The sequence below is a fragment of the Brachyistius frenatus genome, unplaced genomic scaffold (assembly GCF_029030835.1).
Source record: "Brachyistius frenatus isolate BFR_SWC_R1_liver_20210118 unplaced genomic scaffold, ASM2903083v1 Contig_15, whole genome shotgun sequence".
Lineage (NCBI taxonomy): Eukaryota > Metazoa > Chordata > Actinopteri > Embiotocidae > Brachyistius > Brachyistius frenatus.
This window is the reverse complement of record NW_027210614.1, coordinates 6,210,612-6,237,500: the sequence shown is the minus strand read 5'-3', so window position 1 is coordinate 6,237,500 and position 26,889 is coordinate 6,210,612. Positions and strand designations below refer to the sequence as shown.

At 40.2% G+C, this 26,889-nt stretch overlaps 3 protein-coding genes across 3 annotated transcripts in view; 2 read left to right on the top strand and 1 right to left on the bottom strand.

Moving 5' to 3' along the window:
- The window catches only part of zdhhc7 (zinc finger DHHC-type palmitoyltransferase 7), a 14,802-nt gene extending 3,176 nt beyond the window's left edge, over positions 1 to 11,626 (top strand). The window contains exons 3-8 of the mRNA XM_069693787.1: positions 3,322 to 3,672; positions 5,603 to 5,727; positions 6,178 to 6,274; positions 6,980 to 7,061; positions 7,777 to 7,907; positions 8,145 to 11,626. Of these exons, the coding sequence (XP_069549888.1) occupies positions 3,328 to 3,672; positions 5,603 to 5,727; positions 6,178 to 6,274; positions 6,980 to 7,061; positions 7,777 to 7,907; positions 8,145 to 8,327 (963 nt within the window). The 5' untranslated portion in view covers positions 3,322 to 3,327 and the 3' untranslated portion in view covers positions 8,328 to 11,626. The remainder of the gene's footprint in view (positions 1 to 3,321; positions 3,673 to 5,602; positions 5,728 to 6,177; positions 6,275 to 6,979; positions 7,062 to 7,776; positions 7,908 to 8,144) is intronic.
- Positions 11,627 to 12,623: 997 nt separating this feature from the next.
- On the top strand, positions 12,624 to 24,765 carry terfa (telomeric repeat binding factor a). Its single transcript, XM_069693781.1, has 13 exons — positions 12,624 to 12,775; positions 13,450 to 13,545; positions 14,672 to 14,802; positions 15,866 to 15,952; positions 17,192 to 17,332; positions 17,598 to 17,722; positions 19,731 to 20,255; positions 20,425 to 20,544; positions 22,299 to 22,394; positions 22,482 to 22,625; positions 22,912 to 22,994; positions 23,084 to 23,127; positions 24,376 to 24,765. The coding sequence occupies exons 1-13, from the start codon at positions 12,625 to 12,627 to the stop codon at positions 24,532 to 24,534; spliced, it is 1,902 nt and encodes a 633-aa protein (XP_069549882.1). The 5' UTR covers position 12,624; the 3' UTR covers positions 24,535 to 24,765.
- A 161-nt stretch (positions 24,766 to 24,926) lies between these two features.
- On the bottom strand, positions 24,927 to 26,887 carry nip7 (NIP7 nucleolar pre-rRNA processing protein). The gene is made up of 5 exons (XM_069693784.1): positions 26,726 to 26,887; positions 26,519 to 26,605; positions 26,298 to 26,436; positions 25,519 to 25,659; positions 24,927 to 25,359 (listed from the first exon to the last, which is right to left on the bottom strand). Exons 1-5 carry the CDS (start codon positions 26,779 to 26,781, stop codon positions 25,240 to 25,242), a joined length of 543 nt encoding a protein of 180 aa, XP_069549885.1. The 5' UTR covers positions 26,782 to 26,887; the 3' UTR covers positions 24,927 to 25,239.
- Positions 26,888 to 26,889: the final 2 nt, after the last annotated feature.

The window sequence follows — 26,889 nt, the reverse complement described above, 5'->3', positions numbered from 1 at the left end:
ACATTTTTTATTTATTTTTTTCATTTAATTGTCAATTTTCTCAATAACAATCTGGACATATTGAGAGGAGGGAGTTTTGTGCTCTGGAAGTTGTCCAAAAAAATGCCTACCAGCATTGCTGCTGTTTTCCAGTGTCTCTCTTCACCTTCTGTGCTGTCCTGCTGTCCTGACAGCATCTGCTTAGTGAATATCAAACTTCAGTGTAACGTCCTCCTGACAAATGTCACACTGTTTGTGCCCTCGTGCGTGTGCAGTGATTTATTCTTGACACAGCTGTAGTTGATAGTTACTGATTGAGCTGCTTTATGACAATATTGATCAGCCGACAAAAAACTGAGAATGTTTTCTGGTTTTTTTCCTTGTCGTTGCATTGCGAGCTGAATCTCTCGGTTCCTATCTATTCATCTTAACCCAGCCTCATGTCCAGCCTTGAACCTGCCTTGTCATTAATTAAAATTACGAGGGCTGTTCATTTCTTTTTCTTTTTTTCTTTAATTTCTATGGTTCACATTCTGATCACTTGACAGCTAAGCTGCTGTGTGCATTTACAAGCAAACAATCAGAAACATATTTGGCTTTATTAAAACCAATACTGACTTAATAAACACTAACACCTAAAACGGATCAGCTTGCACGACATTGAACAAACCCACTGCTGTCATCACAGCTTACCTTAACCTCCCATCAGGTGGGAATTGGGTGAAGCCATGTTGTGATCTGAGGGGTGTCGTCAGACTTTATGTCGTGAGCCGTCTAATTAGGCAGCATAAGTGAAAACACCTGTGTGGGCGAGCTATGGGCGTCGGGGGGGCTTTGATGTACACTTCCAAAGAATAATAAATTATGTGGGCAAAAATGTTTTCATTTTTATTGCAGTTTAGAACAAAACTGAAAAATAACTGTGACAATAAAACATCTACAGAAGCTTATAGTGTTTCTTATTGTTCTTAATCCTCACTGAAATTGATCAAGTATTAAATATCTGAAAGAAAGGTAACTTATCTGCTGTCCTTATAAAAACAAAAAATGCAAAGCTTGGATTGAATTTGTTTTATTTCTTTTTAGTGAGGAGCCATTTCTTTTTTTTCTTTTTTTTATTGGATTTTGTTTTCATTTTGTTGAAATTCCCTGTTCAGGTCAAGGCCACGTTTCTCTTTGTTCTGGTGTTTATGAACAATATCTTTGCTTAAGCCCTTCTTAAGTCACTTTCAATGATATTTTCTGGGAGAACTTGCACAAGTGTGACATCAGCTGCGACAAGCCTATAACTGCTGTGTCGAGATGAGATGTCATGTTTGATCAAAACCACATCCTAATGACAGTTGCTTGTACAAACCTACTCCATAACCAATACATAAGAATAAAATGTACCAATCCACACTAACAGCGAGACACGCTTGTCACCCTGGGACACACTTTTCACAAAATACCTCAATTACTTTGAACCGGTTACCATGAAATCACAGTTGGGGCCTGATCTTAAAACCTCCCAAAGAGAGGGAGGATCTCTGTTTTCTGGCTGTCAGGAATAAATCTTTGCTGTCTTGAGGTTTCAGCTCTACAGGCCAAAAACCTCTCACTCCCTCTCATTTGCAAGCAATTTCAATGACACCCACTGTTACGGAAGGTTTTTTTTTTAGATACAAGCAGAAACAAACGTCGATGGGGTGTTTGGAAGAAAGCCTGGTTGGCTACTCAGCCAAAGACTGACAGCTTAGCTCTGCACCACCCATCTCAATGGAAATGTCTCATTTGTTTTAAATGCTTAATGAAAGGAAGCAGTCATTTGCTTCAAAGCACCACATCAGAGTGTACCAGTATACGACATCAACAAATACAATAAGCACCGCTACCTTGCAGCTTAGCAAAATTCTGTAGCTCAGTATTAAGAAATCTATGAATGTTTGGTAAGGTATAAAAGTGTCTTAAACGTCACTCTTTTACATCACATTTCATTTAGCTGACGCTTTTATCCAAAGCGACTCACAATAAGTGCATTTCAACCATGAGGGTACAAAACCCGGAACAACAGGAACTTCAGTGTAAGGTTGTTGTTTCAGCTGTGTCACGGACTTTCACTTCATGACAGCCAGTCACAGGTGAGGATACACATGTGCACAGCAGGTTTATAATGGCATTCCTGAACGAGATGATGGCAGACTTCAGCAGTCAGAGGAGTCCGTACATTCTCTGTTCAGCAATACACTTTTCCATTTGCAGTACAAATATATAGTGAATTCACTCATATCTACAACATTAGTACCACCAGTAGCCTCCCAAATTGTATTGTTACAGAATAAAAAGCCTTGAAGCATGTGATTTTAATGTTTGTGTGAAACGGATACAATAGACATTTTTCTGTTCTCGGTACGGGAAATACAGATCATTTATCTGAGTCGGTTCAATGAGCAAATACATCGGAATACATTGTCTGAAAACACATTGCATGTTTTATTATATAAAAGTTATGGGTGACTTGAGTGGGTCTTCGAAAGGAAGTATGAATGTTTTGTGTGTAATATAAAAAGAAAGAAATGATAAAAACAAACTTTTGTTTGCACTTATGTTGAATGCTCCACCAGTGTTTGGGCAAAGACAGGAGTATATTTTAGAGTAAACTGCAATGTGAGTTTCTTTTTTTTTTTTTTTTACCCCCAAAAACCCCTACACAGCCTTGTTTTATTGGTTTGCTTTGTTTCTGTGAAGGAAGCCTGCCAGCAGCAGGTTAACTGGGTCTCCAGATTATTATTAGCCTGAATTTTTCAAGCACATGCACCTCAGCCACAGGATCAGTTTCCTAAAGGGACCAGGATAGCCATTGATTTATCTTGAAGCAGCAGACATAGTTTCTCCAGCTGGTCCTGAGTGTTCTCGTGGCGACCTTGACATGAATACAGAAGAGGAAAGTTCCAATGACTCATGCCTCATGTAATAACAGCTGCATGGTTCAAAGTCTCTGAGCTGAGGAGTTGAGTCCAATGTTGACTCACATTGCATCTTACATTTGCTCTGCCCCAGTAGTGTCAGGGCAATGTAAGGATGATTGGTGGTGTTGCCCGTCCAAAAATATCGTGGGCACAAGTCTGAATAGCTTCCGAGCAGATCTCAACACAATATGAAACATATATTTTTAAGTGATTTTTGTGACCCCTTTTTTGGTCACAATCACCTCTAGTCTTTTGGTGTTTCCTGAAAAGTCAGTATTCCATGATTTAGTTGTACCATGTAAAAAGGTTCATAAAAATAACTATCTTGTACTTTTTGTAGTCGTAGGAAAGAGAGTCGTCCTAAACTTACTTCAAATATTTCCCCTCTGCTCAGGGCAGGATGCAGTCTTCAAACCACCGACTACGAGATATGGAGCAGCACCACCCGCTGCTGTCGGCAGGTGCAGATGTCGAGTCAGGGAGCCTGGCAGCCGGAGTGATGGTTGGGGGTCCCCACGCGGGCCACACAGCAGGGAACCGCACATTCTGGTTCATCCAGGACAGCTGTGGTATGGTGTGTGCATCCATGACCTGGTCCCTGGTGCTGTACGCTGAATTCGTGGTGAACTTTGTCATGCTTCTGCCCGCCAAGAACTTCTGGTACTCGCTGCTGAACGGGGCCGCCTTCAACTCTCTGGCCGTGCTTGCATTGGCCTCGCACCTGCGCACCATGTTGACTGACCCGGTAAGGATGTGAAACACAATAAGAGTGGGCAAGGTTGAGGACAGATGCAAAAGACGTGGGTAAGAAGGTGAAAGCAAGATTTAAAAGTGAAGACAAGTTAGATAGTAATAATAATAATAATAATAATAATAATAATCTTTATTTGTATAGCACCTCTCATACAAGAAATGCAGCTCAAAGTGCTTTACAGCAACAAAATTACATGCGGTGTTTCACGTCTTTATAAAAAAGAATTAAAATGTTTTAGAACAGATGAAATTAAATATGAGACAAGACTTTAAATAAATAGATAGAATATAGAAAAAGCAAAACGCAGTTAAAAGGCGCAGTATTGCAAAGTGCAGGCAATTGCGAAAAAGCTTTAGGCATAGCTGTCTAAAGGCTAAAGTAAAGAGATATCTTTTGAGTGTAGCACGTCTGGGCTACCGTGGGGGTTCCTCGGAGACACAAATGACCCACTGAGCCACAAAGTTCGTTTCACGGTTGCTTTTATTTCTGAACACACACTTGCTGCTCTTGATTCCGGCGCTCTCCTGCCCTGCCTCCGAGCGTCCGTCCACTCGCTGCCTTCCTCCCCTCCTCACCAGGTCCTGCTCACTTATCAAGGAGAGAAATAATCCCCTGATTCAGTTCAGCTGAGGATAATCAGCTGTGCCAATTATCCTCTTCCCGGCACCGTTCCCTGAACCGCTCCATCACTCTTTCCCCCCTGCAGCTGAGCTAACCACACCCCGCCACCACATTGAACTTTCTTTTAAAAGTGTTTTCTGACCTAGCTTCCCTGATATCTACAGCTAGTGTTTTTCCACAGCTTTGGAACAGAACTGACAAAAGCTGTATCTCCGATTTTGTTTCGGCTGTTACTGGGAACCTCCAATAAACCAGCAGCAGGTGGTCGCAATGTTCTTGAAGGCACATTGTTAACCAGAGAGTTATCAATGTAACTTGGTCCGAGCCCATTAAGAGCTTTGTATGTGACAAGGAGGACCTTAAAGTCAATCCTTCGTGTTACAGGTTGCCAGTGCAAAGCGGCTAAAACTGGAATAATATGTTCTCTCCTCTTTGTACGAGTTAACATCTGCCAAGTTTTAGATGAGCTGAAGTCTCTCTATTGTTTTTTGGGAGGCCTGTAAAATGCTTTACAGTAATCTAATCGTCTAGAAATGAAGGCATTAAACAGCTTTTCATCATCTGTCTGATTGCGTACCTTGGCTATGTTTCTAATGTGGCAAAATTAGGTTTTGGTCACCTTGTTAATGTGGGCCTTGAAATTGACATCCGAGTCTGAGACAACACCAAGACTTCTCACCTCGATTTTATCCAAGGAGTTAGCTGCCCCAGATTATTTTCCAGCATTACTCTTTTTGTTTGGGGGCAGACTCAGGATTTCTGTTTTATCCTCATTTGACTTTTGGAAATTATTGCTCATCCAATAAATGAATAAAACACGGATGATATCAGTGAGTAAGACAAAGCTTACTCAAAGAAACCACATGTTAACGACAGCTCCACTGGTGCTTTCCAGCCCAACTGCCCAGCCCGAACAAAGGCTCCAATTAAAAGCCCAAAATATTACAAAGGTTGAACTGTGGTGTATAAAACTGGAGTTCTGATTATGCTTTAAAGGTATTCTTCTGGCTAAGAGGTCTGGTTGTGATTGTGATCAGATAATTGCCATTTAGTGATGTTTCCAGGCCAAATAGATTACTGTCATCTCAAACTGACAAAATCACAGTAATTACTGTTGTGTACAAGTAGAGGTTTTTTTTTTTTTTTTTTTTCCACAGCCGAGAAACATTAAGAACAATTGTTCTGTTGCTGTAAACACAAAGACACTCAGCTTGACCTCTCTGAGCACATGGCATATTGCATTTATTTGGACCTCTAAAGCTGATCGTATTTGTCTTTGTCTGTCTGTCCCACTCTTTAGGGTGCAGTTCCTAAGGGCAATGCAACCAAGGAGTATATGGAAAGCTTGCAGCTGAAGCCCGGTGAGGTCATCTACAAGTGCCCAAAGTGTTGTAGCATCAAGCCTGAAAGGGCACACCACTGCAGGTCAGTCTTATACCACGTCTACACAGGAGGCAATGTATGAGCGGCATATTGTCCAGCTATGTCTTCACAGGATGTGTTCAGGCCCAGCATTGACTTTGTCATCGCTCGGAGATCAGCAAACAAACACTGTAGTATTCTACGTAAAAAAAGAAAAACTGGAGCTGAATTAAACAGAAGTATAATTGTTCTGTCCGACTGCCGTGACACAGACAACTTCAAACGCACATCCTCCTGCGTTGACATGCCTTAATGGTTGTGGGCAGTTTAATACAGTATTGAATTGTGAAATGCTCCTTTATCACCTTCCTTTGTAGCATCCAAAATGTACCATTAAAAACTTGTGTATTCACATATTTTGTGAAAACAGGAGATGTGCAATCGATGACATTTGCATTAGCAGTCAGTTTGTCGTGCATTAACATCTCTAACATCTCTCTTTCCCGCCCGCAGTATTTGTAAACGATGCATCCGGAAGATGGATCATCACTGTCCCTGGGTCAATAACTGTGTGGGAGAAAAGAATCAGAGATTCTTTGTTCTTTTCACTGTAAGTACACAGAAGTATTCATGGAGTAGTCTCTTTGGTAAATGCAACAAGAGGGTTTGGTTGAGATTATGAATGCACATTTACATATGGAAATTCCTGTCAATGGTTGTGACTCCTGTGTGTTTTATGTACTTTTTCTTACATACATGCTATTACTCATTATACCAGAAGACAACATCTGTAAAATACCCGTCTCTTTCTGAAAATTGTCTTACTTTATTCAATTTCATGATGAAAAACCAGCTTACTAGTGATGTAGTGCACAGCAGGAACAGGCCTACCATAAATGTGCTCTCATAGTCATCTGTGACGCTTGACAACATCAGCGCTTTTTTATGGCTTCATATTCTGACTGGAACTTTCTTTGAAGACCGAAACATAAAGCTGTCTTATATGACTGAGCAGTACAATGTTGTGTGTACAATTCAAATGTTTAGTGTGATCTCCTTTCAGTTTGCCATAGATGGAGAAGTCTATTAAAATATAGTTACATTACCCAAAATAGAAAGTGTTGGGTTTTTTTTGTATTAACTTCAAGTCAAAAGGCTTTTCTTTGATAACAAACATGAAATTCAGAAGGCTACATTACCTCAGTCAATGCAAACAAACCTGAGTTGGATGAGACAGGAATAACTTGTATTTACTATTATAATACTAAAATATACTGTACTATAATACTAATTTTGTCCCTCCTTGCCTCCACAGATGTACATAGCTTTGATTTCTGCCCATGCCCTGGGCCTCAGTGGTATGCACTTCTTCACCTGTATTAAAGTCCAGTGGAATGGTAAGGCCTCTCTGTCTCAGCATTATCTATAAAATCAGTTTGAGTAAAAACAAAAAAAAACAAAAACAGGAAATCTAGGAAATGTAGATTGCATAACAATTATGTCAGTTGATACAAGTGGGTGGGAGACAGACAGCGAGCAGAACAGAAAACTGTGAGAGATTTGTATCCGATAAGAACAGCTGTTCTGCACGGGTTACTGGAGTTATGCAGCACAATCATCATAAAGCTGTCATTGATCTTCTCCTGCTCCCCTGTGGGAAAATGAAGATCATATTTCATTCTTAGAACTTCTTCGAGCTTCTACTGCAATCTATCAGGATGATACTCTGACATAGCAAGAAAATGCACTCTACTGGGTTGAGGCCCTTTTGTTGAGAATCACTGCAGTGAGAGAGAGAGAGAGAGAGAGAGAGAGAGAGAGAGAGAGAGAGAGAGAGAGAGACTTCTCTTGCATCTATAGCACAAAAACAAGAGAATTCACACACTGGGTTATTAGCTCCAACTACTTTATTGAACTTAAACAGGGTCTTTAATGGCCCACTTTGAAAACTTTTACCCAGTGGTCTATTCTGACTTTTACACTGTGAAAGGGAAGGAATATGCGCCTTTTGAATCTCCTCTGTTCATTTAATTTGTGTTTTATTAGACTTTTAAGTCTGTTCTTCAGTGCACATTAAAAACCCTGACTTTCTTCCTCACTTCCTGTCACCAGAGTGCAGCAACTTCTCTCCAGGGGTGTCTGTGCTTCTGCTGATCTTCCTCTGTCTTGAAGCCATCCTCTTCCTCACTTTCACAGCTGTAATGTTCGGCACGCAGATCCACTCCATCTGCAATGACGAGACGGTCAGTATTCACTGCACTGTGTGTGTGGAAGAGAAGGCCACTGTAAGATGAGGGCACTTAGGATAAAGATGGCAACCAGGGAACATCCGTCTTAAAAGAGGCCTTTATTTCTAAGCGTGTACATGATATGTAATTCATTTAATGTAACCTTGTATCTTAGCATGCTAATGAGCCAAAGCAAAGGGGTAACTTAATGAGGAATCTTGTCATTGACGGACGGGTTTGAATGTCTTGCAGGAGATAGAACGTCTTAAAAATGAGAAGCCCACATGGGAGCGTCATATGAGATGGGACGGAATGAAAGCTGTTTTTGGGGGTACACCGTCTCTGCTGTGGTGCAACCCGTTCACAGGCCTGCGTCTGCGGCGCCTGATGCTGTTGACCCATGGCCGCCGTGGGGGGTCCGAGTTTTCTGTCTGAGAAGCAGGGGAGACCGATGCAGTGCACCAACACTTGACGGTGTCTAATGCGAGATTTCTTCTACGCCCTCTTTGGCCGGGGCTAAGATGGAACTCTTCTCCTGGAGGCTGTCCTTCTTGTGTGGGTGACAGGGAGACAGGCTGCTGCCGTGGGACCCCAGAGCATCACAAATCTCCACGGAAAGTTTGCATTCTCACTCAAATGCAGATGTAGACCCAATACCTTTGGTGTTGTTCTGCACGAGTATGCTGAACAACAATTCTTTTGACATGAGCAGCTTCTTGGTTTGTTTTTGTGTTTTTTGGTAAAGCATGCAGTATGTAAGTGAGTCTTTTATTCCTGACCGTCCAAGGTGCTGCCGGAACTCAATTTATGCACTTTCAGTACACAACTTGAGCCATTTGTTTTCTTTCCTGCAGACATGAGATTTAAGAATAGTCTTTGCATTTTTTGCAGAGGTAGCAGCAACACATCTTTCATCATCACTAGACCCTGGCAAGTGGATTTAAATGGGGACATGTTGGACCCAGACAAGGAAATCACAGTCAAGGACATGCACCACTTACGTGACACTTGAGAAAAAACCTGGATGTGGAGCACAGTGGTCATCAGAGGTTGAAATTTGCTGCCTCAATTTGCATGTACAACAGCTCAATCAGTCACCACCTCAGTCTGGAAATGAGGCTTTCATCAGCTTCACATTAATGAACACACTACTGTGAACACAAGCCTCATTCTTATTCAAGAGGACTAAGAGGTTTTTTTTCCCCTATCTGTTCCTCTCCTTTGCCATGTTTGTGCTTCCTTGTGCTGAAATTGTTGATTCTTTAGGTTACTCGGGCCAGTAGAAATTGATTTTCCCTTTTTTAAACAACTGCTGAAGCTTCATCGCCAGACCACTCCTCAACAAATGACCATAATGACTCACTGGGGATTACTACTGTTATTCTAAGTCTTCATTGGGACAAAAACAAATCTGTTTTCTATTAATTTTATGAGTTCATAAATGTGCCATTCCACCACTCCTACATGCTGCTCAACATCTCTAAAACAATCAGTGACCCCCTGACCACTCGTATGCCTCCCTCTGTTTTCATAACAAGTGATTCGGGTTGAAGACTGAATGTTCCTCCATCTGAATTGTTTTCTTCGCACAGTTTTCGTCAACATGGGAAACTGGAGGCTACTTGTGTGTGTGTGTGTGTGTGTGTGTGTGTGTGTGTGTGTGTGTGTGTGTGTGTGTGTGTGTGTGTGTGTGTGTGTGTGTGTGTGTGTGTGTGTGTGTGTGTGTGTGTGTGGTAGAAATCTATATACAAGGGGGAGTTGGATAAGACTTCATAGTGTTTAAAGCCTGAAAAACCCACGAGACAGAGCCAAGTCTCATACGTGGTTGCTTTGCATGCTCCTTGGCCACTGTGTGGTGCAACATGTTGAAAAGGGAGACTTGAAATACAAGCTCAACCTCCTTTTGGCTCTTTGTGAGCTCATGCTGATCTACAGAGCCAAGCTCCATTGTGAAGTCAGCCTGTAGATTTAAAAAGAAAGTGCTTTTCAGAAAGAGGCTGCGGTACCAGGCTCATTATTCAGCTTTAATACCGAACAAAGTCTGGGGGAGCTGCTCACCGAATGCTTGTGAGGCCTTTTCCTACTTTCCACTCCAGAGATTTCTTGCCTTTAATATCTAGTGGCAGGACAGTAGCAGACGCTTTCCCAATGCTATGACAACACTTACCCATGCCTTTGACATCATTCAGTCAAGTGAATTTATCAGCTTGAAAGATGTTTGCCAGAAATATGAAAGTGTCCATTTTGTGACAGCTTGTGTCTGCATAGTTAATGGACCTGTCAGCACAAGGTGAATGTGGCATCTTTAATCTACAGTTCAGGATTTGAAGTTGATCCCTGACTCACAGGCTGGCATTATCAAAGTATTATCAAATCTTTTTAGAGAAAATAGACAATATACTGCTGTTTGTTCTCATATGTGGTTGTCGTTGTCAAGAGAAGGAACTCTATCTCCACTGTTTACACCAAATGATGATATCTGATGCTCTATGGCTATAATGTCTAAAGAAACATGCTGATACTAGAATGTAAAACATATCTATTTTAGGACTAAGGGTCACAGCACTGAAAGATAGCTGATATCAGGGGATTTTATTAATGCTGGCTTCTCATTTCCTATTTTCTTCAGCAGCACTGCCTCATGTCCGCAACAGTTTTCTGGTTAAATGTTGGGAGAATATCACTTTACCAATCAAACATTGTCATAATTTCTCTATATGCGACAGGATTTGTTCAGCAATCCTAACATGCTCAGTGAAAAATAATAAAATTAAGCCAAACATATGGCATGTCCATAAAAAATTAAATGTGCATAAATGAAAGGCACAGAAAACAATTGGAAAATGTATGTTGTTTAGTTTTGCTGATGCACAAACATGTTGCCTAATCAAATAACAGTTTGTTGTTAAAAAAAAAAAAAAATAGTTGCAGGTATTGGAGGCAAAAAGCAGCCAAGAGTCAAAGAAATACAAAATGTCATTAGATTATAAGCAAATATCTGAAGCAGGACTCGAGGTAATAGGACTAATACAGTGCTAAACTTTTAATTGTATGTGTATTAAATAGAAAAACATCCAAGGTCATAATGATAAATATTGCTGTGTTGACTGGACATAAATGTTTGATGTTGACTGGTATAATTTGGGAAGTATTTGACAATGCGATTGTCCTGTTTCATGACCAAACTCGGATAATGTCATAAATTGGGATTCTGATAGAGGTGGTGTAGTTTTACATTCTTGTTCAGTAATAGACTCAACGAATTGTGATTTTTACAGGATTATGCTGATAATTGTATTTTCTGTACCTTCTGCTGTATGACATGAAAAGCTACAATCACCAAGGGGAGATGATTGTTGAACAAAACTGTGTAAACCAATACAACACCATTTTGTCAAAGCGTTTTCTCATTCTAGCTGGCATTTAAATGGGGATTTACGCAGTGAATCTCAAGCATTTTGTGATGTATTGTTATGATTCTCAACAGGCTGGATGTTGGATCACATATTTATCATTAACATCTCCATAAACAGTTGAGAAAGATTTTTGTTTCCCATTCTCCTGAGAGAATGTTTCTTCAAGAAGCTTTATAAACAAAGTATAAAGGTTATTCTTAACAATATACTGTATAAATGGAAAGGTTTTTTTTATTTTATTATTATTATTAATGTCTCATAATCTTATAATGTCTTCTATCGTTAATGTCATCCTTTTACATAATAAACTTGATTAAATTAAAGCTATAAAATGTGATTGATTGTCCATCATACACAGTTACTTTTTGATACTGCATTTTATTTCTTTACAAAAGGAAATTATGTGGGTGTCATGCTGACATAACATTCTGCAGATCAGCATGAAGCAAAAAAGAGGTGAGAGGTGGCAGTTTGGTGAGTGTGTCAGGTTGTATGTTAGTTTGACTGTGCTGAAAACTGAGATACAACAAGATGCAGTAGAGATGAACTGAGATTGGGGAACTGGCCTTACTGTGACATCACAGAAAATAAGATCCAGTAAAGAAGTGAAAGATTATAAGACTCGCATGCATAATGCATACCGGACGCCCTCCTAAGCAAATCGGTTACAAAATACATAATTATGCATTGGAAGTTTTCAAACTTTGGCCCATCATCTCACTCTCACTGAGGCAGGTGTAGAATATCACAAAAGGTATATGAAATTACTGTATTAAAAACGGCTGTATTAACATTAAAACGCCAAAACCATGTCAAACCATGACAGCAATATGCTTCAGGTATTGGCTAAAAAAAAAAAAATCTGACATAAATCTAAAGGTATTCCTGATATAAGTAATAGTATAAAACTCTGAATGTTAATTGATAAGCCATTATAAAGAAATAAGATATGTAAAGACCAATTCTCCAACCGTATATCCTCCAGTCCACTGGGTGGCAGTACAGTCTTTTCTCCGAGCGTGAGAGCCGCCATATCGCTTTATCTCCTGAGTTTAGACTCTCAGGCAGCACGGCTTGATCAGCATTTCTGCCGGCAGATACAAACGATCTTAAATCTCATTTTGAATCTGTATAGACGCTATTTGCGCATATTTTGACAGGAATTTAGATCGGTTACTCCCGTGGCGCTGCACAACAGGACAAAAGCGCTGTCTGAAAAGCTGAACTCAGGGAACAGAGGACCCACCGTCCCTGTCAGCCCGCCTTCACCGAGCGCTCTTTGACGCCCTTCCTGCTTCCGTTGACACGGTGTGAATATGGCGGATAAGGACGTTGTAAACAGCGACCACACTGACGTCGAACCCATCGTCAACCGCTGGCTGGTGGATTATTACTCGATTCTGGCGCTGGACTTTCTAAAAAACGAGCAGTATGAGAACTTTTCTTGCATCAGAGACGTACTTGAACGTAAGTAAGCAACGCGTCTCGCGGTTATTCGCTTCTTTCCCGCCAAGTTTGTTTCGCCATCTCATCGCGCCCGACCAACTCGAGCGTTGTTGTTTGGTTTCGCTAAAGTTACTCGACCTCAACTCCCCCCTCCCTCCCCCCCCGACAAGTCTTACGACTGGTCACGCGTTTTGCACATTATGCTGTTGAACGTAAGCAGGCTGTAACATTTAAAGTTGTCAGGCAGTAAACCAAACTTCAGTACCTGGTGCCTCTTGTTATTCAGCCTGTCAACTTCTTCTGGTCCGAGGACGAGCAGTCTGCACGTCTTCACCAAGGGACACAATCCTTTAGAAAGTGGGATATTAAACCCCACTGGAAAAACCCCACAACATATCTTAGATAACCTCCGGGGGAGGTTGTACTTCTGAGTTTCTCACACATGCGTTATATTATTAAGGTGCTTTAACGATTTCTTACACAATTACATCCTGTTGTCTTATCAGCTGAAGAGTTCACGTGAATACGAAATCCAGAATTTAAAGCGATATGACAATTTCTCTCCAGGTGACCTTTTTCGATGGGTGAATAAAAATGAAGGACACAAAGTGTAGATGACTTTATTCATTGCACTTACTTTATTTTGGGGAATATTTTGGGGGGAAATGACAAGTTAATCCTCTGTTTTGTTACAGTTGTCATCAGACGTCCTTTGGAGTCCACTGATGTCATGCCAGCAAAGGTTCGGATACTGCAGTTTCTCTCCCGGATACATGAGGGGGACAATCTTGGTGAGGTCAACGTCAACGTGTTCATCATGGCAAACCTTATACAAGTGTGGGCCCAAAGTAATATCACAATATTTCAGGGTATTTCTGCAATAATGGTAGTCTTGACGATATGACAAATATACTCTATAATGCTATATTATTAATTTCAAGAAAATACAGTATCAACACAATAAGTGTTGGATTGTTATATGGCAGCATAAATATAAATGTTGGTCCTTAAATATTTACTAAAGTGGTTTGTTGTCCATCTGATCTTTTTTTTTTTTTTTAACCAAACCACATCCGCTCCAGTGAAACCCCCCCAAACCTTATTGGAACTAATTCTTCCACCAGGAAGCTACTTTCAGCCATGCTTGTTGCTGCTGTGGATATGATGCACAAATATTGTACATCATACAATCCTTCCGGGAAATCACAGTCTTGCGATTTGAAATAATACATGCAAATATGGCCAAGTTTTGCAATATTTGTGGGAGCTTGCAATTTTGCAAAATGACCTTGATTTCTCTGCAGTAAAGGTATTCTGTAGAGGCTTTGCTGAAGGCATTACAGCACAAAGTCGGGCTTTTCAAACAAAATGTAGTTTATCAACAAAAATAACACCTCATTTACCAACAGAAAGGCTCTTCAACTGCTCATGCCAGTTGACGGAAAAGGAAAAAAAAAAAGGAAAAACGGGCACTTATTTTTTTAAAATAGGATAAAGCTTATGAATTCTGTCTAACAGGCCGTGGCTACTTGGAAAACTACAACACTTTTGTGACTGGATTTTTTTTTGGTAACGCCAAAGTTGTTGTTTTAAGTTGAGAAAGTGAAAAAGATGAAAACAAAAAATGTTCTGTGATGTACCTTATGTTTATTATCATAGAAAGTGAGTACCTATGACTCTTTCCTCATTGGGTCGTCGTTGTTTTTTTTTTAAATATTTTCTTTTTTCTTGGAGTTGAAATTCTAAAGCAAAAAAAAAAAATCACATCTGATTTAATGTACGGTCACATTTAGACACATTTAGTCCAGTGTGAATAAATAGTTCCTTATAATAACAGCTTTTTTCTAACTCAGTGCATGAACACCGTCGCATTGAGGCTAAACACGACAATAAATATTGCTTTGTCTCTGCCTGCAGACCTGTCGTTTGAGTCTGATCCTTCAGTAACTCCTCTGGAGTCAGCCTTGTCATTGCTGGAACAAATGAGCCAGGAAGGAACTATCCAACAACAGGATTTTGACAATGTAGGCATGCCACTTAAAGAAATGGTAAGTTTTTTTTTAAAAATTTTCATACACTGAATTTCTGCACTGGCTCAGCTTTTATATCCACTTACACAAAGGCATACAAACATCCTTCTTTGTTAAAGCAACATTATGCATCTTTTGCCGAGCAGCAGCAGCAGCAGCAGCTGTGGTGTCTGTGGCCACAAGTTGCAACCACTCCAAATCATAATTTCACCAGGATTCACACTCGTATCAACACATGTGAACACATCGGGATGATAATGGGTAAAGAACGGCTAGTCAATGAAGTTAACCTTAAAACCCTTAGATTTACCTCACACAAAGTGATGCAAAATTAGGAGGAAAGCAAGCCAACATAGCTGGACAGCAACCAAGTCAAGAGCATTTATTACCTCCACTGAGGTTCGAGTGTGTTATGTAGCAAGTTTGCTAAATTACCTCGAGGTGTCTCTGTAGCCTAAACCTCTGTTGAAATGGGCTGATTTGGCTCATGATCAAAAACCAGTGAAGTCATTACTCTCCAACACAATGGCTAACAGAACTCAATGTGTCTAACTTACAAATTCACTGCTCCAGTGGCTTAACCTCAGCACATCCCACAATACGCTTCGCCTCCCCCACGTGTATTTCAGCAACTCATGATGCATTTCACCAGTCACATATCTTGAAAATGATATCATCATCTAAAATATGCTCACCTTGCAGACTTGCCCAGCCTCTTCAACTGGCTCCTGGCCACCGGGCCAGAGGTCGTTCTGAGAGTACAGAGCTAGCGTGTGACGTAGTGTCGTGCAGACTTCTGCCGAATTCATATTCACTCACCCAAGTTACAAAGTTCAGGAACAGATGTTCTGGTCGCAAAGTGGCAATAAAAGAGGTGCCGTTCAAGTCGGCGTGCCACCAGAGTCGTTGTAAGGCTTTTTGGGAATAATGGATGTATATTATTGCTTTAAATCAAAAACTACAGTTTAAATTATGATGCTAGCACCTATTGTGTGTGTCTGGATGAATACATGAGCTCACTTTACCTGAGGTAGAAGTTTAATCCAAATGTATTTCACGAACTATATCTTTCTATTTTTAGATTGTGGGGATTCTCATTAAGAACAACAGATTTGACAAAGCAAAGGAGATGCTCAACAAACACTTTCCCAAACCAATGGTCGGCAAGGTGAGTTTACAACTAAAACAGCATCATGACTCTTTTTTTTTTTTTTTTTTGGGATAAAATACTGCACGCTTTGGTCAGTAATTACATTGCTGTAGAAATATTTGGGTGCTGCTAGTTACATAGCAGCGAGGTTGGAGAACAGCCTAAAACCCGACATGGATATTGTCCACTTTCCTTCTATCATCTCCTAATCAGCCGTCGGGATTGTTCAGTGATGGTAGACGTGGCATTAACACCCATCTAACTGAGATGCGATCTACTCGGACCACGTTCGGAGGTGGTCTGGGAAGCATTCGTTCAGCAATATGATGGCAAAAGCGTCATACGTCACATTGAGACCACATACTTCTGAAGAAGCAATCAAAATACCTGCATCTCTCTGTGCCATGTTCCTTTATTTGTACCTGACCCGTATCCGTCACATTACAGGAGGTTTGTTACTTTTGGAGGCTGTTTTTTTTTTCCCCCTCCACTCAAACAGTTACTCCTGAAGCTCTCTTCCTGCTCTTCGGTTATTTATTTGGTTACCATAACAATCGAATGCATGGCTCTGCCGAGCGCAACTGAACTGCCCAGACAGCAGTAGAGATTTGCCTGCAAACTCGCAGCTATTTGGTGAAACAAGCATCACATGCAGCTTGTGTCTTTAATCACCAACGCCTCCTCTGGTTTTAGCTTCTTCTTTTTTTGCCCTTTAAGTATATATCATCTAATTTTGGACGCACGTCTTAGCTGTTGAAGAGCCGCTGAATAGAAGCTTCTCGAGAAGCTGAAATTAATGCAGTACATTTCTCCTGTTCAGTCTCTCCTTCTGAAACAAGTTGTGCACTCGAGTTTTGAGACTTGTACGTACAATGAAATAAGGTGCTACCTCCAAATAGAAGATGCATTAACAGTCTTCTTTTAAATGATATCTTCATGTCATTGGATGTAATAGTAACCCTGATCCACAAGACACTTATTTGTTTTTTAAGTTGTCTCTAATGTTTTGTGCAATACCAAAATACAAATATGAAATCAGGCTTTAAAAAGTCATTAAACAACAAAGTTTAAGTTTCATTCTCTACCACAACATGTTTCATATAGTTTATAATGTCACACCTAATTTGCTTTGTTACGCTAAATTATTTTAAAATACATTTTGAAGATGATGTTTAAATGTTACGTTGTTCAGCCTGTTTTGTAAAATTAAGCAGGTATGATGTGTCTGAAATTACTGAACATTTGTGCTCTTTGCAGAAAGCTATATTCATGGGTCTCATCAGACAGAAAAGTAAAACGCATGAAGTCATCGAGCAGATCAACTTCCAACAGTTCAGGCAGGAGATGCTGGCTTTTTGCCAAAAGCTCTGCTCATTCAGCGTTCCCTTTCTCCACAAGGTATGTATGCTGAGCATGGCACACAAGACAAAAATACATCGGCTTAGCTTTCTTTTGTTGATGACTTATTTTAAATAAATGATGTCATTGCCTTTCAAAGAAAATTTGTCAGCAGCACTCATTTTCTTACAATAAAAGTCCATTAGAAACGTATCTATTTGTTTACCAGTGAGGACCAGTGCATGTGACAAACTTGACATTTGTTTAGCCTCCCAGGCCTCTTTATACTTATTAATATATTTTGGGGTTTGTGCATGTGTACCAGGCTGCAAAACAGCTTATTTGTATTAGACATAAGGAGCAGAATGGCGAAGCAGCTGAAAATGTTGAGGCGGCCCAACCCATCCTGTCGTCTGATCCCCAACTACCCACTCTCCTGGTTGTACCATGGTAAGCTCTCGCTCCCTCTCAACTGATTTAAATAATCAAATCGTTACGGTTTGCATGCAGAATTTCCAAAGCAGCGTAATCCTTGTTGCGTAACTGATGACGATATGGCACACCCTGTCTCCGGATGTCACAACTAGGTAGTATTATAGTAGTGGCAAAAAGGTGGTTACACTTTGAAACTCTTACAGAAAAAGTCTGTCCCACTGTGTTCTGTGTCTTCATATCGTCCTCCAGGGATGAAAAATGTTTTGGTCTTTTATTTGTAGTTCTCTGAGGGAGGGCCACAGTATCACTGGTGTCTCGATGTCAAATCATCTCTCTTCCATTATTGAGAGAGAGAAATTCCCCGATTTATTAGCTTCACTAATCCCCTGATACCTACACATCATATATTGTTGCTTTGATTATTACTTTTCTCACCCTATCGAATTAGATTTGTAATTTTCTTGAAAAAACATGTATCTGTACACATACACTGTGTGCACAATTATTAGACAAGTGAGTATTTTGACCATATCATTTGTATGCATATTTTCCAACTCCAAGCTGTGTAGACTTGAATGCCTATTGGATTTAAGCATATCAGGTGATGTGTATTTGTGTAATGAGGGAGGGTGTGGCCTAAGGAGATCAACACCCTATATCAGGGTGTGCATAATTATTAGGCAGCTTCTTTTCCTCAGGCAAAATGGGGCAAAAAAGAGATTTAACTGACTCTGAAAAGTCAACAATTGTAAAAAGTCTTTCAGAGGATGCAGCACTCTTGAAATTGCTAAGATATCGGGGGCGTGATCACAGAACCATCAAACGTTTTGTTGCAAATAGTCAACAGGGTCGCAAGACAGGTGTTGAGGAAAAAAAAGACGCAAATTAACTTCCAAAGATTTGAGAAGAATCAAACGTGAAGCTACCAGGAAGCCGTTATCCTCCAGTGCCCGTATTCCAGAACTGCAACCTACCCGGAGCGCCCAGAAGTACAAGGTGTTCAGTGCTCAGAGACATGGCCAAGGTAAGGAAGGCTGAAACCCGACCACCGCTGAACAAGACACATAAGTTGAAAAGTGAAGACTGGGCCAAGAAATATCTAAAGACAGATTTTTCAAAGGTTTTATGAACTGATGAGATGAGCGTGAGTCTTGCCGGACCAGATGGATGGGACGGTGGCCGGATCATCAGTAACGGGCACCAGCAAGGTGGAGGTGGAGTACTGGTATGGGCTGGTATTATTAAAGATGAGCTAGTTGGACCTTTTTGGGTTGAAGATGGACTCAAAATCAACTCCCAAACCTACTGACAGTTTTTAGAAGACACTTTCTTCAAGCGGTGGCACAAGAAAAAGTCTGCTTCTTTCAGGAAGACCATGATTTTTATGCAGGACAAGGCTCCATCACATACATCGAAGTAGGAAGTAGTAAGAAGGAAAACAGTCCACCTCTCTGAACAGTGTCTGGGAGGCTGTGGTTGCTGCTGCACAAAAAGTTGATCGTCAACAGATCAAGAAACTGACAGAATCCATGAAATGGAAGTCTTATTACTGTTATTGAAAAGAAGGGTGGCTATATTGGTCACTGATTTTTTTTTAAATGTCAGAAATGTTTATTTGTACATTTTTAGTTGTTTGTTTATTATTCTCACTTTAACAGATGAAAATAAACAAGTGAGATGGGAAAATTTTCATTTTTCATTTAGTTGCATAATAATTCTGCACACTAATAGTTGCCCTAAGAAAGCCAAAACCTCACTTTTACTTTTACTGACCGAGAGCACTGAAGTTGTTCAATAATAAAATGAATCCTCAAAAATACAACTTGCCTAATAATTGTGCACACAGTGTATATGGACCGAGGGACTTTTCAGGGCTCCAATTACCTCAGCTCAAATCATCAATGTTTCCGTACAATGTTAAAAGAACCTACTCTAATATTCTGACATTTTAAAGGCCGGCCCACTTCATTTCTGCCCTAAATATCCTGTTGAGCCTTTTTCTCTTGTCTCTCTTGCCTTCCAGTAAACTTTCAATTATCCAGAAGACCAGGCTAGAGGCAGTCTACAAATCCTTAGCTGCAGGTTTAGAAGAAAGAACATTTGTTCAGTTGGAGGATGAAGTGGAAACGGAGGAACAGGAAATAAATTGCTCCCTACAACTCTTAGCTGAGCCTAAGAGGGGCACCAATCTGGACTCGCAGCAGGAAGGCCCGTTTCAGAGAGACTCTGGCAGCCCGATGGAAGCTTCCCCAGCAGACCAACCACCACAAACCGATGACGTTCCTCAAACACATGCAGGTTCACTCTCCAAAACACCCCGTGTGCAGAAGAGCAGGTGGCCTTTCTCTGTGGCACGGCTGGTGGTCGAACCAGACAGTCAGGCATGCTCGCAGTGCACAACTGATTCTCAGAAAGTGGAGACGGAAGTCATAACAGAAACGCCACCACAGATAATAGCTTCGTCCAATAAGAATGACCCGCAGTGCCCAGACACAGAAGTTGCCATACCGACATCAAAGCACGCCAAACGATCCCACAAAACCAACAGGTAAATATTTTTTTAGAGAAACAGATTTTCTTGCTGTTGTTTGCAGGTTTGTTTTTCATAGTTGTCCCAGGATACGTCAGTCTCATATGTAGGTGTAGGCATTTCATTATATGTTGTTTGCTTGTGGTCTTGTTTTGCTCAGTGGGTGTATGCTTGATTTCTCATTCAGAGCTTCAACTAGTTTGGATGAGTTGTCAGCAGACAGCGAGAAAGACTCTGCTGAGTCTGTGGCCAATATGGAAATGTGCAGTGGGGAACTCCGTAACCAGTCCAGCAGTTCACGAAGAGGGTAAGTTTATAGGGAAACCATCTCCTTACAAAGGCCTGACATGAGTTATTCCTAAAGATACACCGAGAGGGATTTTCAGCGTTGATAATAATAACTCATTCTTTTGATCGGTTTGTTGTGGCTAGTACAATACAATAACTAATGTATTTACAGATTTAGTTTATTTTCTTATAAAACACCAATGTGTAGAGCCTTCACCGGCCTGTGAATAAACAATACATACATTTATTGTTAATTTCTTTGTAATAACCTTAGTTGACATTTAAAAAAAAAAAAGTCTTACCATATTTTGTCTTCTTGTTAAGCGTGTATGTACTTAGGGATCAGTGTTATTGACAAAATCAAAAATCTGAATATTTTGACCAAATAACTTTGCAGCAATATTGTAGGGATGACTATTGATGAATCGTCAATCAAAGATTTAACACATTGAGATTTTCTTTATACTTAGTGAGTAATGCGGATATAATGACTTTGTGAGTAATGGCAAATAATACAAAAGCTAGAACACTGGTCAGTCCAGAAAATTACTTTACCGTAACGTAACCTTTTAAAACCAGGAGGAGACAACACTTGTGACGTATAAATCAACAATATCTACTCTCATATCAGGATGTTGATATCCTATAGATACATATATAGGCTACAAAAACTGTTAGAATAACTTGACACACCGCTGGACTTTATTAATGATTACTTTAAAACGACATCCTTGGACTTTAACATTAAACAGCCCAATGGAATCATTCCGCCTCTTCTGTGAATAAACTCATAAAGGTGGAAAAGAGGACGGGCTGGCTGGTCTCGGTCTTAAAGACTAAAAGAACTCAAGACCCAGCAGTTGTTCTTTTACTCTCTCATGAAGCTGTAGCTCTGTATGCATGTTTTGCTGTGTACATGTCTTCCAACCTTTGTTCCACCTGGACAGATAGATAGATACTTTATTATTGTGTGCTCATGTTGTGACTGTCCTGCACTGGAGGAAGTCCTTCATTTCTTGTTGTGTGATCAGTTTCCCAAGATCAAAAAAGCTTTGTTTGCCACCTTCCCCTCCAAAGTGTTGTGTGTGTCTGTGTGTGGTTGAACCAGTTTAATAAAACAATAGCACTTCATTTTGCGAGACTGAGCAGCATTGTGGTTGTGAATCTGCGCTGCAGTGTTCCTGTCGAGCAGTCGTAAACTCTGTGCTTCACTTTCTAAAGACATTCAAATGAGTGTGAATGGCTCTCACCTGCTTGTCTCACAAATTGTCGGAGACGCTATTTGACTAAAGTCGAGCTGTTCTCAACTTTCCATCGTAGTCTCGGTAGCTCAGCGAGCAGTGCCCTGCTGCGAGGCCCGATCCCGTTCGCAATGAATATTGTATCGCTGTCCAAGCTTTTGAGTCTATATGTGTGAGGAGGTCATCTTTTCCAAAGTTTATGGTTAAGTCAGCAAATTCAAGCTCTCCATTTTAAGTTGGGAACATTACTGGTAGCCAGCGGAGAACTGCATAGACGTTGCTACTTGGTTTCATCCTTCTGTATCCGAAGTTTAAACCAGGTTATGTAAAGAGTATTGTTGCAGTTGGATTCGCTCTTTTTGTAGTTGGGAGTCTTTTTTTCTTTTTCTTTTTCTTTACAAGTACACATTGTACAATTAATTTGACAGTTGAAAACATGACTTTTGAACTCCACAGATAATGAGCAAAGCATAATTTTAATCAAAACCATATCTCTCCTTTTTGGGACAATGACATTACTCTCATCGCGCAGAAACTACAAGTCCAAACAGTTGTCCGAAGACAGCGAAGAAGAGCTCCTGGCCTCCTGCGAAGCTCCAGTGCAGAAATCTCCTGATCCTCTGAGCAAGCGAGTCTGAATACAGCTTCATCCGTTTGATCTCAGCATTTTAGATGATTATTCCAGAATTGACAGAAATTTGAATTATTTACGCAGGAACACAGAAGGTAAAGATGCCACCTGTATCGCAGACTCTTCATTGGACATCTCACCCAATGAATCTCCTCATCCAGTCCCTCGAACGAGCTCCACTCCTCACAAGGACTCTGCTGAACACGGACACCCTACTCATTCAAAGTGGTCAGTAAGAATGGATTGACTTGCCTGTGGTGAAGTTCCAAGGTTGACATACACGTTTGTGTTTCCTCCTCCGTCTTTATTTGGAAGTGTCTGAAGTCCGAAATAACACATTTTGATGACTTTTACGAAAACGAAAATTGGTGCAATATTTCTTCTGCAAAGTAGCTTCTAATTAGTTTATGTATTCCATCCAGCATATTTAAGTCATAACTTTTGTTCGATTGTTCGTTTTTCATTTAAACTTAACGGTCAGGCTGCCGAGCACTTAAAATGTCTTTCTGTTCAGGAAAATGCTGTTTCAAAACGCAAAGGAGACAAAGGAGAAGTGGTCCGATGAAGAGTTGCATTTCCGTTCCAGAAATAACAGTGGTAACATTTCATCAAATTTCTGCCTGTAATTAATTCTATAATTCTGTTCATGCAGTAACATATTTAGATTTTTTTTTTTTTCTCCAAAGAATCGAATGACAGCACCATTTCAATTTCAGGCCACAGGAAGAGGGTAAGCATAACAACACCTGGCATTTTCAATTACATGAGTAGAAAAAAAATCAAGTCGCATATCTGTTGTGTGTTACATTAGTCAGGATGATTAAAAATCAGGTTCTTGAGAGTTGGCTGTGTATTCACAGGGTGTATTATAAGCACCCTGTACCATTCATTGTACCATGGAACCAGATTAGTGGGTCATCCAGCTATCATTGGGCTTAGCCCTGTTTTCTGTGTCACACATTGCTGTCTTACTTTAAACCAGTTAACTAACTTTAGAACATTAGACCAGAGCCTGCCAACAGCCTGACCTCTGACCAACCAGATCATTTGCAATTTTGCCCCGGTTTGAAAATGGAGTCCGTAACATACAGGGGGAGAATTTAGCACATTAAATAACTACATGAGCTTGAGAGCTACATGTTGAATGTGCAAAGTTTCTTGGATTGCTCATTGCCAATTCTTTACTCTTTCATTTTGTCACTGCAGCTCATGATAACACAGTGACTTTGTGATTGTAATTTAAAATAGAAACTAAACCCATTTTTTTCCTTTGAGAAAAATAATCCACACGATTACCACATCAACAAAATTTGTATTATAAATGCAACATTTTAGCCAAATAGGCCAAATCAGACACCAGCTTATTTTTCTCTTCTCTGCATTGGTAGCAGAAATAGTCATTATTTTAAGCTTTTATTTGCATCACATTTATAACAGTATATAGATCATCAAAAACTACTCACTTTATAATAACAAAAAAGACTAATAATTCTCTATCTTAATATGTAGCCTTAATAACTACTTATTTTGTGGATGTGATGATGTCACTTGTAACAAACAATCTAACCTGTTTCACATGAACATATGCATTGCTGGGTAAAGAAAACCCAGAGATGACTAAGCCAGTTGTTGGGCAGCTTTGTGATACTGATCCCCCAGGACAGCCAATGTTAGTCTCAGTAAAAAAAAAAAAAATGTAATCCCAAAAGAGCAAGACTAAATTGAACTCTGTTCATGAGATAAGCCTCCTAATGACAGTCCCTCACCCACCATTAAAGCATAACTGAGGTTTGGGAGCTTCTTGTGTTCAAGTAGCTGCTCTGCAACCAGTCCACAACTTTCCGTTGCAGCAAACGATCCAAACACCACATGAGCAGACGTCTCAGTGTAGTCAGCTCTACCATGCAAAATTGACAAGAGAAAAAGCACTAGTGTCAAAGTACCAAAAGCCAAGTAACCTCATGTTCCTGTGTTGCAGAAATGGACCGAGAAAGAGACGCAGAATTTAAAAGATGGGGTCAAAAGATTTGGAGAGGGCAACTGGAACAAGATAAAGACTTATTACTCGTTCAATGACAGAACGAATGTGAACCTCAAAGACAGATGGCGAACGATGAAGAAATTGGGCATGGCCTGACACGTTCTGGCCCAGTTCAAGTGGATTTAATGCCACAAGATTATATAATGGTTATTTTATGAACTTTTTTTTTTTTTTTTAATCCCATCTCAACTTAATGTTTTCAGGAATTTTCAGCTGAGTGTGGGGTTATTTTGTTAAACACAATCCAATCTTTTTCACCTGTTTCACCTGTTCATTGTATAAATTATGTTGTAAACCATTTAATAGATCAATAAATTTTCAATGTTGCTTCAAAGACTAGTTTTCCATCTGTTCAAAAAGGAAAAATGCAATGGTAGTGAATAATGTGTCTTCACTGCAACCCTACATAAAAAGCTTGCCAAGACTGAAATTCTACAAAGACATCATGGATTTATTTGAAAGGTGACATTTACACAAAGGTGTAGGTGACAACGAGCACATAGAAACACACCCACTTCATTTTGACCACATTGGATACAAAGAGTATTCTTAGAAGTTCATCTCATGGTTAGTCGATAAAAAGGTTATTTGTTTCAGTCCCGAGACTGCAGGGAAATATGGCCCAGTTGAGCAAGCTGCTATTCAGGGACTCTTGAAACTGGCACTTGAATCACTGATAAGTGTTTAGCAGTGAAAATAAACAGCTGAAAACAAGCTGTTGTGGGTGTGAATTCCAACGACTGTTGCTGGGTATCAAACTGGGGAAAGATAAGATTTGACAGTCCAGTTGTTGCTGCATCTTTATGTTAATGTGTCTTCATTCCTAATGAACTCTCCCACATCAGCCTGGTGGAACACTACAATGGACAAGGGGTCCACTCGCCGACACTCCTGGGTAGACTTGGCCGCTACTCCAAAGCCCTGAGAATAAAGACACACAACTGGTTCATAACACTCCCCTGGTGGACAAGACAGATGTCAAAATCTGCTTTGTCAAATGATCTTTAGTTACTCTGACACATGCGGAAACATTTCCATTCAGGAATGATACATCATGCAGAAAAAGCACTGAAGACTTACCAGAGGCAAGTCAGCCATGGAGTAAACCACAACTCCCTGATACTGCATAGTATTCTCAGTGATTCTGCCAAGGCCAGACTTTAGCACGTGATTTCCATACAGGAAGGACTGCTCTGCTCCAGCTTTCACCCACACCTTGAACTGAGGATGTGATGGTATGGAGTTATTCATACATACATGCGTATATAAAATAAAACTACATATGCACAAACATTATCCACAGCCCATATATATATATAAATAACTGAAGGCAGGCATTCAGACAAGACTGACAAAAGTACACACTGCTGTCAAGACATCAAATGTTCATATGATTATCTTAGCCGAAAATATTAATAATATTGCAATTCCAGCATATCATAGAAGCAAATGCAATGCTGCATACAAAGGGCAGCAATGTACTGTTTGTTAGTTACTGTGTTTTTGAAGTGTAATACATCCACGTAGCACAACAGGCTGCTTTCACATCGACATTTAACTTAACTCGTTCCATTAAACCTAAGACAGCTTCAAAATATTAATTTAATGAAAAAGGCACACGTGGAGCATTGTCTGGGTCAATAAACGTGACTGTGTGTACGCACCTACTATTTTATTGCTATTTTAACAAAGTCCCTTTGTTGGACACCTTTTGTTGTTGTTGTTTTGAAACTAATATTTTACCCAGGTCGTTCTTTGTGTTTGCACTTCTTCAGGTAGGAGCTCAGGAGAGAGTTAGTGATGCAAATAATGGAAGCAGAGATACAAATGACAGCCACGAGATGTACGCGTGTATTTACCTTTGCATAGGGTGCCAGGAAATCCAAAGCTGTTATGTGCAGGCGGAACTTCTTGGTCTTTGTAAACTTCCCAAAACATGTACCTACTGACATGAGCTTATCCCGGGAAATGTTGGTGGCCAATTTAAGAATTTTTTCGCTGTGGACAGAAAGCGGCGGTGCATCATTTTCTCGATATTTGATAGCCACCGGAGCACGCGTGCTCATTCTTCATAGATTACCTCATGTAGTACACACGGTCGTTGTGTAGCCTGAAACAGTAGGTACCGTCAGGTCGGTCCACGAGAAGCTTGATGTTTTCACCGATGCTGTTGAGGGAGAACATAAATGGATCACATGCAACACGAGCTAACAAAGCATGCTGATCGTGTTTTAGTACAATTTGAACCTTTACAGGCTTAAACAAAGTTCCTTCCGAGTTCACTTACTATTTTGACAGCTTCTCAAACATCGTCCGTGTCTCTTCTTCTGTTAACGGCCTCATCTTTAGGATTTAAAGCCGTATTTTTGTATTTTTTTTTCTTTTTCCGCAGCAATCGAGTGTATCTCCTGTGAGAAACGTGGGTCAACACGGAAGTCGTCACACTTAAAA

Bases quoted from the DNA above. Each gene is read 5' to 3' on its own strand.
- terfa (XM_069693781.1), top strand. From the start codon at position 12,625: ATGGCGGATAAGGACGTTGTAAACAGCGACCACACTGACGTCGAACCC. The intron at 17,723-19,730 runs GTAAGCTCTCGC...CTTGCCTTCCAG, and splicing joins ACTCTCCTGGTTGTACCATG to TAAACTTTCAATTATCCAGA. The intron at 22,395-22,481 runs GCGAGTCTGAAT...TTATTTACGCAG, and splicing joins TCTCCTGATCCTCTGAGCAA to GAACACAGAAGGTAAAGATG.
- nip7 (XM_069693784.1), bottom strand. From the start codon at position 26,781: ATGAGGCCGTTAACAGAAGAAGAGACACGGACGATGTTTGAGAAGCTG. The intron at 26,437-26,518 runs GTAATCTATGAA...TTCTGTCCACAG, and splicing joins GACCGTGTGTACTACATGAG to CGAAAAAATTCTTAAATTGG. The intron at 25,660-26,297 runs GTAAATACACGC...TCACATCCTCAG, and splicing joins TCCTGGCACCCTATGCAAAG to TTCAAGGTGTGGGTGAAAGC.